The sequence below is a fragment of the Grampus griseus genome (assembly GCF_964374135.1).
Source record: "Grampus griseus genome assembly, chromosome: 3".
Classification (NCBI taxonomy): Eukaryota; Metazoa; Chordata; class Mammalia; order Artiodactyla; family Delphinidae; genus Grampus; species Grampus griseus.
The window spans coordinates 124,922,199-124,937,843 of record NC_139019.1 but is presented as its reverse complement, the minus strand read 5'-3'; the positions used below and the strand labels follow the sequence as shown (position 1 = coordinate 124,937,843).

The window sequence follows — 15,645 nt, the reverse complement described above, 5'->3', positions numbered from 1 at the left end:
ATGCAGCACAAGCATCCAGACCATGAAACAATAACAGACCACTTGCTGCTCATCTGTCAGGTGGCTTTGCGTGGATTATCCCATTGTATTCCCACAGCAGCCTTGTGGGGCAGGGGCACCTTGATCCCCAAATTACAGATAAGGATGATGAGGCTCTGAGAGGTGAAGCCATGGCTGCCTGCCCTATCCTCTGGGCTAACTGGCGTGGAAGGCAGGCCTCCTAACTCTAGGTCTAGGGCTTCTTCTTCTGACCCAACCAGCCCCTTGAGGACAGAGCACTCTCCCCCACCCCCACCCCAGCATGCAGGTTCTCTCTCTTCCTTCCCCTCCTGAGACAAAGGCAGTAATGAGAAACAGTAAACATCCCAGTGGGAGAGCTGGTTATCACAGGAAGGAAGGGAGGATGGGGAGGGAGGGAAGGAGGGGTTTGGTTTCTTTGTTCCAGCAGGAAGATCAGAGGAGGGGAGAGCTGCTGTAAGGGCCTGGGGGTGAGGGCTTCACCATCACTGCAGAGTAGTCACTGGCAGTTACTCAGTACTTACTGCCTGGCAGGCCTTATATCAAGTACTCTCTAGAATCCTTACAAGAACCATTTTATAGAGGAAGAAACTGAGGCACAGGGAAGCAAAGTCCTTTGCAGAAGATCACACAGCCAGTAAATGCCACTTAGGTCTGGGACTTGAACTCAAGTCTGTGTGGCACCCAAGTCCTCCCTTGTCATCAGTATGCCACCCTGCCTGTCGCTTTTGGAGTAGGTTTCCTTATTTGCTTCTAATCCTTGCCCGAACCACTTGGTGGTTGACCTTGGGTGAGTCACAGAAGCTCTTTGTGCCTCAGTTTCCTCATCTGTAAAATGGGAACAATATTAGTCCCACTGTGAATAGTAAATGAAGTCATGTGTATAAAGCTCTTAGCACAATGCATGGCACAAAGTAAGTGCTCAGTACATGGTAACTCAAATTGTTGTGTAGCTGCAAGATGCAGAGGCTGGGTCATAGGTGGATGTGATAAGTATGCACGTTTCACCTAAGGTAAGACAGAATTTCTCCATTATTAAAAGAAGAAAAAGGATTAGCTTGTCTAATGATAAAATCAACTTCCTTTGTAGGTATTAAGCTCCTCATTCCTGGAGATGTACAGTTGCAGGTAGGATAAACCCACAGTAGGCGTGTTAGAAAGGGGATTCAAATAACTAGAAGGAACACAGGTCTCCAGCCTGAGGTCTGTCTCCTGGAGATGTCCGAAGCCCATTTCCACATAAAGCCCTAGCTTTATGTGAAGGGCACTGACCCCCTCTCCCCTGAGCAAGGCCTGTTCTTCCAGTGACAGGGGCCCACTCCATTGAGGGCTGGGTCCGGGGAAGAGAGGAAGGAAGGAGGGAGTGGGGGTAGGCGAAGGCACAGCCCCCCTGTACCTTCAGCCACTCCTCGGCCTGCTCCCGGCTCTGCAGTGCCAGCACCAGGACTTCGGTAGCTCCCTGGGAGAAGCGCAGCTCGTGCCTCTTGTGCCGGCTGTCCTTGGGCACGTAGATGACATTGCAGACATCCAGCGCTAGCCTCAGATGTGGCTGCCGGTCCTTGGAGCTTTTGTAACACTGGACAGGAATAGAAGGGGTTAGGGCCTCCTGGAGCGGAGAGTAGAGGGAGGAGACAGGGAAACTCAACCTACCCCACAGAGACCTCCCCACCCAGTCCAGCTGTGGGCACTGCATGAAGACAGGGGCTGTTCACCACAGAGAGGAGAAGCCTGGGAGGGGCATATTTGGGCAATCTCCAGATCTCAAGGGCCACTGAGCGGTCCCAGGGGTCACAACTACCTATTTAGGAAGAGGCAGATTTTAGCACAATACTAGGAAGACCGTTTTAGTCTAAAGAACCAGAGAAGAAACAGGCTGTCTTGGGAGGAAGCCAGCTCCCTGCTATTAATGGGCTACATGACAGAAATGTAGGGGAGAGAATTCTAGCAGAGATGGAGGGTTGGGCTTGGGAAGTCAATAGTTTATCAATAATGATTCTCACTTCCCAATTCTTATTATGAGGCTAACATTACCTTGATACCAGCACCTGACAATGACATTACAAAAAAGGAAATCATAGGCTAATCTCTCTCGTAACATAATTGTAAAAACTAAAACAAAATATTAGCATATAGAATCCAGACACACATAAAAACGTATTGCATAGAGACCAAGTGGGGTTTATTCTAGGAGTGCAAGAGTGGGTTATCATTCAAAAACTAACTGTATAATTCATCATATTAACAGAAAAAAGGAGAAAAATCATATATCCTAATAGAAGCAGAAAAAATATTTGATAAAATTCTGCACCCGGGCTTCCCTGGTGGCGCAGTGGTTGAGAGTCCGCCTGCTGATGCAGGGGACACGGGTTCATGCCCCGGTCCGGGAAGATCCCACATGCTGCGGAGCAGCTAGGCCCGTGAGCCATGGTTGCTGAGCCTGCGCATCCGGAGCCTGTGCTCCGCAACGGGAGAAGCCACAACAGTGAGAAGCCCACATACCGCAAAAAAAAAAAAAAAAAAAATTCTGCACCCATTTGTAACATAAACTCTTCGCAGACTCTTAGAGGAGAACTTGCTTAATGTGATAATAAGGAACACCTACAAAAAACCCATGGCAAACGTCAGCTTTGATGGTGAATTATTGAACTTTCCTTCGAGATCTGGATTGAGGCAAGAATGCCTGCTCTCACCACTTCTATTTACATTGTACTGGAGGTCCTAGGCAGTACACTAAGTCAAGAAAAAGATAGAAGGCATAAGGTGTGGAAAGAAGTAAGTCATGATTCTTGGCCTGGTTCTGGCCTGGGATGAGCTTTTCACTGCTGCAGCGTGAGAAAAGGTCATGTTTCAAATGTATGTATGTTCGGTAAGACTTGCCAATAGGTAAACAACCTATCTCATTTTTTTTTCCTGAAATTATGTCCATCCTTATACTTTGGAAGTAAAGGTAGATTTCTTTTATGAAATGCTAGTGATGAGAGATGGTGAATTAAAAAAAAAGTTTAAAAAAGCAAGTTATATAATAACAAGTATTACATGGGCTCAGTTTTAGAAAAAACAGATGTATGGAAATGAGGGTGGAAGTTTATACATCAAAATCTAACTGTGGTTAGCTCTTGGTCAACAGGGTTAGGTGGGTTTTTTTAAAAAAATCATTTTTTATTTTCTTCTGGCTTTATAAATAAATACATTTACTTGCATAATGAAAAATGATAAACATTGTTTTAAAGTGATAAAAAATTCATGTCTGGCAAAACAAAACTTGATAAAGTCTTTATTAGGTCTTCAGGTTTTGTTTTGTCTTTTAATTCTTCTCGGGTGGGAGAGCCCTGATCTCAGAAGCACCGGGCTTTGAGCCTCTGTGCACAAAGCAAACCTAGAGGAACCGAGGCAGACATGCCTGAATGCACACAGATACACAGACACACGCACAGGCACATGCAAGTCCACGTGAGGCCGAGAGGCACTCGTCTGTGGCCACTCACCAGGAGCTGGTCCTCCTTGATGACGGTCAGCTGCTTGGCCCACTGCCCGAAGCGCTTTTTCCGTAGCAGGAAGGCACATATCCTGCAGTCCCTCACCAGGTGCATGGAGGCCTCCTCTGAAGGCCAGTGGTGTGTGGGCTGCGGCCCTTTCCCTTCCTCCTCCTCCTCATCATAGGACTCGTAGGAGCTGCTCATGGCGTCAGAGTCATTGTCTGCAGGAGCCACGGGAAAGGACCCGTCCCTGTGCTGTCACCGGGTGGGGCGGGGGCACCTTCTTACCCCTCTGCAGGCATCCCTGCTCTGGGGCCCCGGGGCTGTGAAGGGGTAGGTGTGAGGTGTGATGTTGGTAATGACTAAGCCCCCGCATGGGCACTGTGTCTTACAGATTTACTACTTGCTTTGTGTTCTCAGTGACTTCATCTCTCAGAGCTTCAGTTTCCTCATCAATAATAATGAATAATACCTACCTCACTGGGCTATTGTGAACAGCAACAAATATAGAGTGTTTAGCCGAGTTTCTGGCACTCAGTGAGGCCTCAATAAACATCAGCTTTTGTCTTTACCCATCATCTTTGCATCTAGTCTCAGGTCATTTTCATGGCACCCAGCAAGTCCCCATTTTATACAGAGGAATCTGGAGGCTCAGAGAGAATAAATCACTCACCTAAGATCAGTCACCAAGAGTCAGGGCAAGGGCTTGGTCTGGGGCTCCTGACTCCCATGCCAGCAGTCTTCCCACTGATTCCCAGGGTCTCTGAGAACAAGGGCTTTGAGGCCTCTGTGGCGACCCCAGGGAGGTGACGGGGTGGTAGGCACGGGCATGCCAACGTCAGGTCAAGGCCTGCTCTTCGTGAGGACGGAATTGGACTGAACATCCACCTGGTACTTACAAGAGTTCTTCAGCTCCCCATTCATCCTGGTCGCGGGGTAGCTGCTGTCTGCATCCTCGTAGTAGCTGTCCACAATCGAGTGGGCTGGGCTGCAGTCGTCTGTGGGGTTGGCAGAAAGAGCAGTACTTGGAGAAATGCAGGCAGACTCCAGGCGCCAGGGCTGGGGAAGATCGTGGACACCATGCCCTCCTCAGGGAAGAGGGAGGGAAGAGGGAGTAGAGCTTCTTGTCGTCACTCCCCGGCCAGGGTGTGGGGCCTCGTCTCTGCATCTCATCTGCTCTAGTGCCACACCTGCCCCCTGTGCTCCTGTCACCAAGAACTGCCTTGCTGGGCCCTGTCACACTTCCAGGCTTATGTTCATGCTATTCTCTGTGCCCTCTTAGCAACTGCTAGAGCATTCCTCACCCTCTAAAACCCAGCTCGAAGATCTTTCCTTTGACCTTCCCAGGCAGAGAGTGGTCAGCCCCTCTCCTCTGAGCCCAGAGCATTGGTGTGTGTGGGTGTGTGTCTCAGTCACAGTTCTGGTCCCTGCACTGCAGGGAGTGGTGTCCCAGCACCTGGGCCCAGACCCCCTTTCTATTCTGCCTTTGTCTCATCTTCTTCCACTTCAGCCCCTCCGCTCACTTCTTAATACATCCACCCCCTCCTCTCCTTCTAAATTGCTGTGACTACAGAGGAGGAACTGGACTAGAGGAGATACTAATAACACATAAAATGGTGAATACATACAATAACACAACAGCTGCTGATGCTGAACTTTCACTTTCCCATTCATGGGAATGTGCAGTATAGGAGTGAGGTTATCCCAAATTGTATTCTGTATCACAATTACCGGGGGTCTTTTTATTTATTTATTTTTCTTTTCCATTATAGTTTATTACAAGATATTGATTATAGTTCCCTATGCTGGTTGTCTATTTTGTATATAGTAGCTTGTATCTGTTAATCCCAAACTCCTAATTTATCCCCCCCCCACCTTTCCCCTTTGGTAACCATAGGTTTGTTTTCTATGTCTGAGTCTGTATCTGTTTTGTAAATAAGTTCATTTGTATCATATTTTAGATGCCACATATAAGTGAAATCATATGGTATTTGTCTTTCTCTGACTTCACTTAGTATGATAATCTCTAGGTCCATCCACGTTGCTGCAAATGGCATTATTTCATTCTTTTTATGGCTATTATTTCATTGTGTGTATATATACAAATCTATCTATCTATCTGTCTATCTCTCTATCTCACATCTTCATTACCCATTCATCCGTTGATGGACGTTTAGGTTGCTTCCATGTCTTGGCTATTGTAAATAGTGCTGCTATGAATATTGGGGGTACATGTTATCTTTTCGAATCAGAGTTTTCTCCAGATATATGCCCAAGAGTGGGATTGCTAGATCATATGGTAACTCTATTTTTAGTTTTTTGAGGAACCTCCATATTTTTTCCATAGTGGCTGCACCAATTTACATTCACTGGGGGTCTTTTTAAAATGCAGATCCCTGGACTGTATCCCCAGAGATTCGGATTCACTGATGTGGGCTGAGCTGAGGAATCTGCACTAAGGAAAAAAACTATTTAATAGCATAGTTCTAAACATATGTAAAAAGAGAAAATATATGGAACTCCAAGGAATCAGACTTTTTAAAAACAAGATTATTTTCATACAGATGGTCTCTGGAGCATACTTTGAAGCTCAGTGGATTAAGGGCATGTGCTTTGGGGTTAATCAGATTTGAGTTCAAATCTATCTCCATCATTTACTGAGTGACCTTGGAAAGAAAACAGTTTCTCTGCGTTTCAGATTCTTTACCTATAAATCGACATGAACAGTTCTGACCTTGGATTAGTGATATGATGCATATGAACTCTCAGCACAATGCCTGGCACACAGAACATCCTAGGCAAATACTAGATATCATTATATTCATCATCTCTTTTGATTCCCACAATGCAGGAAGGTGTGTATCAGACCCACTTCACAGATGAAGAAACTGAAGCCACACATTTTGCTAGTGATAGAGCCTGGATCCGAACTGAGGTTGCCAGCTCGGGGGACAGGTGCACATCCTCTCCTCCAGGAAGCCTTCCTCCTTTCAGACCAACTTGCTCTCACACCACCTGTTCCTCAGACCGCTGCTCTGGGCTCTCAGCCCATGCTGTCCATCTGTTTCTTGAGGACGGCAGCACTCAAATTCCCAGTGACTGGGACACCCAATTGTATCTCCCAAGTGAGGCTCAGAGCTTGCTTTTCCCAGGAGGCATTCTGAGGTCTCAGATGCTGGTGACATCCCTGTGAGGTGGCCTGGGGTGCTCAGGCCAGAGGTGGGGGTGGGGAAGGAGGAGGTGCGAGGGGGAAGAGGGAGGGAGCACCAGGGTCATAGCACTTGGACACCTGGTAGGCTGGACCCTGTGCGAGAGGAAGGATATTTCCTGTCGGGCTTGGTGCCCTCTCCCTGGATAAGGTCCCTGGCCTTTCCTGAGGCACTCCCTACCCTCCTGCCCCAGGATCCCTGCTGCTCCAGGAGGCAGCTTCTCTGCCCCATCTGAGCTCTCTGGGGAGGGGGAGGAGCCTCGCTCAGCTGAGGGGCTGGTCCTGGGATTCAGGGCCCAGCAGCACTTCATCCCCTCCTTCTTCCCTGTCCTCAAGTGGATAAAATAAAGTCACCTGCTTCACATAAACAGCTGCTGGCAGTGACATAGACCCAAGACTATCAAGGCTGAAGGAGGGGCATTGATCACCTGGTCCAACCCCACCATTTCAGTAGTTTTGTTTGAACTAGTTTATTAATCATAAAAATAATATACCATAATAGCCTAAAGGTGGAAACACCCAAATGTCCATCAGCTGACAGATGATAAACAAAATGTGGTATATCCATACTATGGAATATTATTTGTCCATAAAAAGGAAGTACTGATACATGCAATGACATGGATGAACCTTGAAAACACTATGCTAAATAAAATAATCCAGACATAAAAGGCCACATATTGTGTGATTCTATTTAAATGAAATATTCAGATTAGGCAAATCCATAGAGACAGAAAACATTGGTTGAGAGAGGAACAGAAAGTGACTGCTTATTGGGTATGGGGTTTCCTTCTGGAGTGATGAAAATGTTTGGGAACTAGATAGTGGTGATGGCCGCACAGCACTGTGAATGCAGTAAATGCCACTGACTGGACACTTTAAAATGGTTGGAGTGGTCAATTTTATGTTATGTGTATTTACCACAACATGGTGAAAAGCACAATCAGTACAGAAGAGTATGAAGGGGATAATACGTTCCCTTTCACCCAGATTTCTATTCATTTCCTATAGGAAAATACTGTTAAGAGTTTCTTGCATATCCTAGAAGAACTGTTAAATGCATGTGCATGTGAGTACCCTATTTAAAAACAAATGTGATCTTGTTATATGCAGTATTCTCTTTGATTTTTTTCCAATATATATCTTGGGATTCATTTCTGATCAGCACAGACAGACCTATCTTATGTATTTTTTGGTGGTTGGAGAATAGTCCACTGTGCTGCTGAATGATAGGAATAACAACACACAAACATCTTATAGGTTCAACTCCACATGCTGCGTCATCCAAAAATCATAATAGAGTTTCTTGTATGTAATGTTAAGTCCCTATACTCAAGCCAGTAGCACTCATCTGTGGACTTCCGTCCTAGTGCATTTATATGTGTGTATCTAGCCTCTCTTTCTTATTTTAAGGGTAGGGGAACAGAGGCCCAGAGAGGGGAAGGGGTTGTCCAAGGTCACATAGAACTGGGACTAGAACCCAAGCCCCTAACCCCCAGGCCATGCCTACCGGCCCACCCAGGCTGTCACTGGAGAAGCCAGGTGCTCTGGTAGCTCCTCCTCAGTAGGTGGGGCATGGCTGAATGGTGCCAGGCTTGGAGCTGCAGCCCCAGCAGGACACACAGGAGCTTCAGGAGATGAGCCTTCTCCTCCGCACGCCCCAGCCCTCAGTGACAAGAACTTACTGTGGGAGCTGATATACTCGGGGGACTTGCCAGGCCCCAGGGGAAGGGCCTCCTCATAGTATTCCTCAGGTGGAGGCCTTTTGGGGAGCGGTGGAGGCAAGTCGGCTGCCTGAAGGAGGACAAAGGAGGTGTGTGAAACCCAGAAGGCCAGGAGAGCAGAGGGGAGCAGGCAGAGTGACAGGGAAGAGGCTGGGGGACAGGGAGCTCCTAGAAGGCAGGATGCAGTCTCTGAATATGAAAGGACGTAATGAGTGGTCAACAATTGGTACCGTTTATGGTGATGATGATAGTGAATTATGCAGTTGACAGACAATGTTTGATGTGATTTGGGTCCCTTGTCCTAATTCCATGGCACCAAAGGGTAGGAACCCTAGATATGATCTAGACCTTCATTTTTGTAGCTGGAAAACTCAGGCTCAGAGACAGGAAGTGATATGCCACACAGCAGAAGGGAGGAGGGCAGAGGCCACCCATCTTGTGACCCAGAGCTTTCCCCATTACTCTTCCTGTGGTACTGAAATCGGAGGTTGGGGTGGGGACGTCCTTTGGGCCTGAAGGGACAGGTCAGTTTACCGCATTATCTCTGCTTGGCACGGGCACAGTGAGCATGTCATGAGTCATTGAAATGTTCTCACAGTGCTTTTTCTGCCCTTGACCACCACACTGAAGAGAGAGACCCCCAGGAGGGTCCCCAGCATTAGCAGGGAGAGCTTCCCTTACCTCCTCCAGAGGAACAGAGGGCCTGAGAGTGTAAGAACTCACGTGTCTCAGAGGTGGGCTCTTGGCTGGCTCAGGGGTGGCTTCTTTGCAGGACTCCCCATCGTCCTCTGTCATGTCTCGAAGGTCACTCAGGTCACAGTCTATGAAGGGTCAGGCCATTGGGACAGAGAAAGTGGAGGATGAACATGGCAGAGTGAGAAGAGGGCTAGATTTGGGGTCAGGAAGCTCCACCACCTCCTCCATTAGTGACCCTGGTCAAGCGACTTCATCCCTCTTATCTGTAAAGTGGTCACAATGATCCCTGCCTTGTCTAGCTCCCAGTGTTATTGAGAGGATCAAATGGGATAATACTGTTTGGTACAGTGCTTTGGAAACTTTCAAGGGTTATGTAATGAAAGCATAGTGTTTTCCCAAAGTCTGTCAGTCTGTAAGTCCTCTCATCTGACCCATAGCTTTCTCCCTGTGTTGAACAGTGCTGTCTTCCCTCAGGATAGATCTGGGATCACACACACCCTGCACGCAGCACTGCTCAGCTGCTCCCACACCCTTGGCGCCTCTGCTAGTCCTCACAGCTCCATTTACTGCTGAGCTGTGGGACCACTCAACTCACAGACCAGGTAGCTACTAAGACGGATGTTAGCAGCAGACGAGACAACGCCCTATGTGCCAGCCTTCTTTGGACTGCACATTCATCCCTACCTTTCCTCAAATCTCAGGGATGATCTCCCATAACTGTATGGATTTGTCTAGATTTTCAAACCTGGCAGGGCCCAGAAAGGCAAAGGGACTTGCCCAAAGTGACTCAATGTTGTAATGTTAGAGCCAGGCCCAGATGCAGGTATTTTCCCGCCCAATCCGGGGACCGTTCCAGAGACTGGGGCAGTGGACACGCACGTGGGGGAAAGGACGGCTTCCAGCAGAGGTCAGGAGAGGGCTGCTTACCAAATTCTTCAAAGAGGGACTCCACAAAGCTGGGCCCGGAATGGAGGTCCGCTGTGTTCACATACAGGTAGGAGACTTCTTTGGCTGTGAGGAAGGAGGAGAGCAGGCCCTCAGTGAGGAGGGAGGGGGCCCGGGACCGCTGCTGATGCTGAGGACGGCCAGCTCACCCTGCCCACTTGGACTTCTATCCCACACAGGACACAGCACTCAGGTTGCGAAGCATGTGCATAGCCTAAATCATTTCCCTGCTTTCAAACTTTGTTTCCCTTTTTACATTGCTATTGAGGATCTCCTTCTCCAAGTGAAAGGATGCCCAGAGCCCAGTATAGAGAACAGAGTAGAGGGGCTGCTTTGGGGACAGTCGGCAAACTGCTGCCCCTTTCATCCTCCAACAGTCCTGTGAGGGTGGCCGATGACATTGACCCCTTTTGTCGCTGGGAAGTGAGGCTCAGTGTCACCCAGTGGTGACTTCCCCCCATGTCACTCAGACCCCTTCAACCCTGCGGGACACGATACAGCTCATTAGAGTTTCCTGAGCTCTTGATGTACACATATCATTTCCTGGGCTCACTTGGGGTTGGGGAAAAGGCTGGAGCAGATGAGGAGGCTTTGCTGCTGAGCACACAGTGAGGCAGAGAGACTGTGGGGAATAGAGGCAGAGGCATGAGTAGAGATGGGGGGCAGGTACGCAGCTTATAAAAATGAGGGAGTGTGTGAGTGTGCATCTGAGTGTAGGAGCGTGTGATGTGTATGTGATGAGTATGTGAGTGTGTTGCATGTGAGAGAACGTGTGGGGTGTGTTGTGTGTGATGTGTGTTTGTTACTATGTGAGGTCTACGTGAGAGCATGTTTTTTGTGTGTGAGTGTGGTAGTAGTGTGTACACGAGTGTGCGTGGCATGTGTGTTATGTGAGTTTGTAGAGCGCTGGGGATGGAGGAGGACAAAGAGCACAGTCAGGGCTGTGGTGGAGAAGGGCTGGAGTGGATGGGGACGCTGGCTAAACCATGAAGAGAGGTGAATGCCATGCTGTGCAGTTTAGGCTTCCTCCTGCCAGCAGGCCATGGGGAGTTACTGAGGGCTCTGGAGGAGCTCTGTGTGGAGTGCTGATGGCTGACCTGGGAGGGGCTGCAGGCTCTGCAGGATGGAGGCCACAGCCATCTTCTTCTCCAGGGTGGTGTCGCTGAGGTACTCATGGTCCAGGAGGCTGAGCAGCCCTGTGAGCTCGGGGAGCAGCTGCTCCAGCACTGAGGAGGAAGGCCCATGGAGCATGGTCATGGCTCTGTGTCCAGGATCTGGGCCCGCCCCCACCCTCCAGGACCCAGAGGACGGGGCCCAGGGCAACAGGGAGACCTCAGAGGCCCTCACACAGCTGTCCCAGCGCTGGCCACCAGCCTCCCTGGGGAGAGCTCTGCTCAGTTAACTGTGACGTTTTTCCGGCCTCCCCACTCTGCCTCAGACCTCATTCTGGGCTTGGCCTGAGGACTGAACTTCCCAGGTAGCCTGAGCGGAGGCACTTAGCCCTCTCTTTGTCCCAGCCTGCCCTCTGCTTTGCAGGCCTAGGGGTCCTTCCTCACTGCAGCTCGAGGGTCAGTGCAGGTCCCAGGCAGGAGCCCTGGCTGTCCAGGACACAAGGCAGGAAGGAAGCCTTCCTGTCCCATCAGTCCATACCCTTCAATCTCTGGAACCTTCTGTTTCCGGTGGCTTGACAGGAGCCAAACTAAACATTAACCCTTCCCACCCCTGGCCAAAAACTCTTGTTGCTCTTCTTTTTTCCATGCTACACCAGTGTTTCTCAAACTTAAGTGTATATAGGAATTACCAGGGGATCTTTTCAAAATGCAGATTCTGACTCAGGAGGTCTGGTGTGGGGCCTGAGATTCTGCATTGCTGACAAGCTCCCAGCTAAAACTGATGATGCTGGTCTGAGACCACACAGAGCTGCAAAATCTTAGCGCACAGAGTCCTTTAAAAAGACTGGAGCATGCCAAGACCATGATGTCATCAATGTCTCCCTGTCCCAAAGCAGTATCTTGGGACTTGGTTTGCCTTAGAGCTGAAGACCAACTTCTTTACAGTAGTAGTATTGTCCTCCTTTGCAACTTGCCAATCACTTGTGCCTAATAATATGAGCTGACGTGTGTTGAATAAGTATTGCGAACTGTGCTAAGTCCTTTCATACTTATTGTCTTATTTAAATCTCATAGCGTACATTTTATTATCTCCATTATATGGAGGATTCAGCTACGGCTCAGAGAGTTTAAACAACTTCTCCAGCGCCACACAGCCAGCAAAGCTTCAACTGAATCTGGTTCCCTCACTCTATACTTTAAACCATGGCACTAGATCGCTTTGCAGTATTTTATAGGATCCTACCAAGTTTTGAGATTGGTCCGATGATAATGCCCATTTTTTAGGTGAAGAAACGGAGGTTCAGAGAAGATAAGTAACTTGCTTGAAGTTACACAGACAAGCGGAAGAGCCAAGATTTAAGCCCCAGTCTCTTGACTCCCAACTCCACGTGCTTCTCCCCACCAGGGCCCCCCTGAGGAAATGGTGAGACTCTGACTTGCAGCTACAGGTCTGGATGTGTAAGAGGGGCTGTAACATGGTGCATAAGAGAATCAGTCCTGGAGCCAGATTTCCTGGGTTCACGTTCAGGCTCCATTATTCATCAGCTGTGGACCTTTGGCAAGTTACTTAACCTATGACTCAGTTTCCCTCTCTGTAAGGGAATGAAATAACAGCACCACCTCATAGGGTTGCTGTGAGGATTAATATTGCCATGTGTGGAAACTGCCTTGCCCCCAACATAGTAAATCTTACCGCAAGTCAGCTATGATTACTGTCATTATAGTATCTGCCATGCTGATCTGTGCTGTAAGATGTGAATATCTGTCTCCCTCAGGAAGAGGGAGAGGCCGTGAGGCTCTGGCAAGTGTGAACGGTACTATGAATCTCAGCTTTCTTAGCATCTAGTATGGGGCCTGCTCAGAGTGGGTGCTCTATGTATGTTAGGTGAGAGAGGGAATGGAGAGATGACCACACTAGGACTTTTTTAAAAAATAGAAATTTTATGTACAGAGAGTGGCACTTGTTGGAAAAATGTGATGTCGTAATCTCTCTGTGCCATTTCCAACATCACCTCAAATTTGATGGAAATGAGCTCAAGGCTGATACAGCTACCAACTTGTGGGCTCTCTCTACCTCTGGGCCCTGAGGTATGGGCTTTCCACACCATGTTTCATCTCATCCCCCCTACACGCCTGTGAATAGGTCCTACTGGGACACCTGTTTTCTAGGAGATGACTTTGAGGCTGAGGGAAGCCGCGGGACAGTTGCACAGCTTGAAAGAGGAGGAGCCAGGCTGATCCCAAGTTTGTGTGATTCCTGGAGCTGCTGTGTTGTACACCTCTAGGCCTCACTCCAGAGCCCACGTGAGGGGCCTCGAGGCCCTGCTCCCTCCAGGGTCGGAGCTCCTGCAGTGCCACTGGGCGAGGGTTCTGGAGGGACAGAGCTCTCTCTTTGAAGTAGGAAATCATTTAAAATCATTTTAGCCAAGTTTTATCTGTTTTGGAGGAAATCTTTTCAAATGGAAACACAAACCTCTCTGGCACCAACAGACACACCAAAAGTCAGTTAACTGTATTCCAAAATATGTCCTGATTTACTCTAATTATGTGCCAGTCTGGCCACTTGGGGGAATTAGAAAATGAGTAAGATATTGTTCCAGTGGCATTCTCTCTCTCTCTCTCTGTCTCTCTCTCTCGTAATTACTCACCAGGGAGGCTGTGGAAAATGCTAGTAAGGAAGGCACCAGAGGGTAACCATGGGAGCTTTCTTGTGGCCTGCAGCCATGGTTCATGTTTGAAAATCCATGACGCTGCCCTGCTATCATTTACAAGTGTCAAGGCTATAGAATGCAGTTGCCATTTATCTCTCTAACCAGTGGCTCTGAAACTTTCTGGCCTCAGAGTTCCTTTACACTTTTAACAATTATTGAAGACCCCCAAAGAGCTTTTGTTTTGTTGGGGTTATATCTATCAGTATTGAGCTTATTAACACTTAAAACTGAGAAAAACTTAAAACACAAAAGTATATAGTCACACATTCCATTAACCTTCAGAGCTACCACATCATCACACATCATATAACCTTTGGAAAACTCTACTGTGTACCCGTAAGACAATGAGAGTGAAGAGGGCATATAAGGTCTTAGTACCATATAAAAGTAGGTTTGACCTTGGGGACCCCCCAAAGCATCCCTATCCCCAGCCACAACTTTCTGAGGATTGCTGTCCTTCAATAAATGACCTCAGATTGCTGAGCTTTTTGTATTCCTTACATCAGTCAGTCTGTCTGTCTGTCTTTCCCTCCCTCCCTCCCTGCTGCCCTTCCTTTATTTCTTTTCTTTGACTGTGAGGTTCCAAGGATTTCTTGCTGCTATCAGCAAGTGCCTTGTGGGCAACATTGTGGCTTCTAAAAGCTCTCCTGCTTCTAAAGTAAGAACAATTAGTTTCTGATTGAGTTCTCTGCATTTAAAAACATGAGTCTTAGTACCCAAGCTTTGTAACACCTTTCTTTGTTGTTGTTTTTCCTGGTCCTTGGTGGGATTCCTGACATGGGCCCTTGACTTCTAAGTGTTTTTCATTTAACCGAGTTGTGATCACAAAAGTCCACACAGAGCAAAGGAGGGAGCTGAGTAATCTGGGAGAAGCACATGGGGACTCAGGAGCTGCCTGGTCCTAGTGGCACTGGTTTCTGCAGCCTGGGAATTGGCAGGCAGCAGGTGGCGGCAGGAGAGTTACATAGCGATTCTAAAGTACAGTTGGCAGAGGGAGTGTGAGCCCTGGGAGAAAGCTCAGCTTGTAGCATTAATGGGCAAGAATCCTTCCTTGAGCTGAGCAGTTACCATTGTGCTGGGCAGTTAATGCACATTATCTCATTTAATCCTCACAAACCACACAAGTCTCTCTATGTTCTAAGCGGGAGGAAACGGAGGCTTAGAGAAGTGAGGTCACCCAGCCAGTAAGCTGTAAGGCCAGGCTCTCTGACTTCAAAGCTTGCACCCCTGTGCCTGAATCCTCCAGCAGAGGACTTGGGCTCAGAGAAGGGGAGGCCAGGTGGAACAGGGAGGAGGCGGGTGGTCCCTCAAAGCCTGCCTGCTGAGCTGGGTCATGACTTCACTGGGGCTCCTGACCTGGAGGTCCTCTCACTGGATAGATTAGAGACCCTTATTGTGGGGCTGAAATCCTGCTCAGTGGGCCTTTCTCCACTGGGCCCATTGAATTTTAGAGCCCTAAGTGTGTAGATCTCAGAGAAGAAAAACAATTGACTCAAAGCTTATACCCGACTTACCAGCGGAATGTCATCCCAGGGAGAAACTTATACATCATGGTTAAAAGAAAGCTTCCAGCCAGCGCTCCACTCTTTAAAGACAATACAGAACTCTCCAGCTAGCTTTCAGGTGTGGTGAATACAGATGTGCCTTTGATGGCTTCTTCATCTTTAACACCAGAGAATTCAAACCACAGGGATTTAAACCACCAAAGAATTTAATTTGGAGAGAAATCATGTGCATATAATGATGTAATGCTTA

General features: G+C 48.1%; 1 protein-coding gene across 1 annotated transcript in view; it reads right to left on the bottom strand.

Moving 5' to 3' along the window:
• The window catches only part of AFAP1L1 (actin filament associated protein 1 like 1), a gene marked incomplete at its 5' end in the record, with an annotated part of 73,286 nt that overhangs the window by 35,932 nt on the left and 21,709 nt on the right, over positions 1-15,645 (bottom strand). Inside the window, 7 exon segments of the mRNA XM_082651317.1 lie at positions 1,415-1,594; positions 3,504-3,715; positions 4,394-4,492; positions 8,388-8,496; positions 9,150-9,247; positions 10,050-10,133; positions 11,165-11,293. Coding sequence (XP_082507443.1) covers positions 1,415-1,594; positions 3,504-3,715; positions 4,394-4,492; positions 8,388-8,496; positions 9,150-9,247; positions 10,050-10,133; positions 11,165-11,293 — 911 coding nt within the window.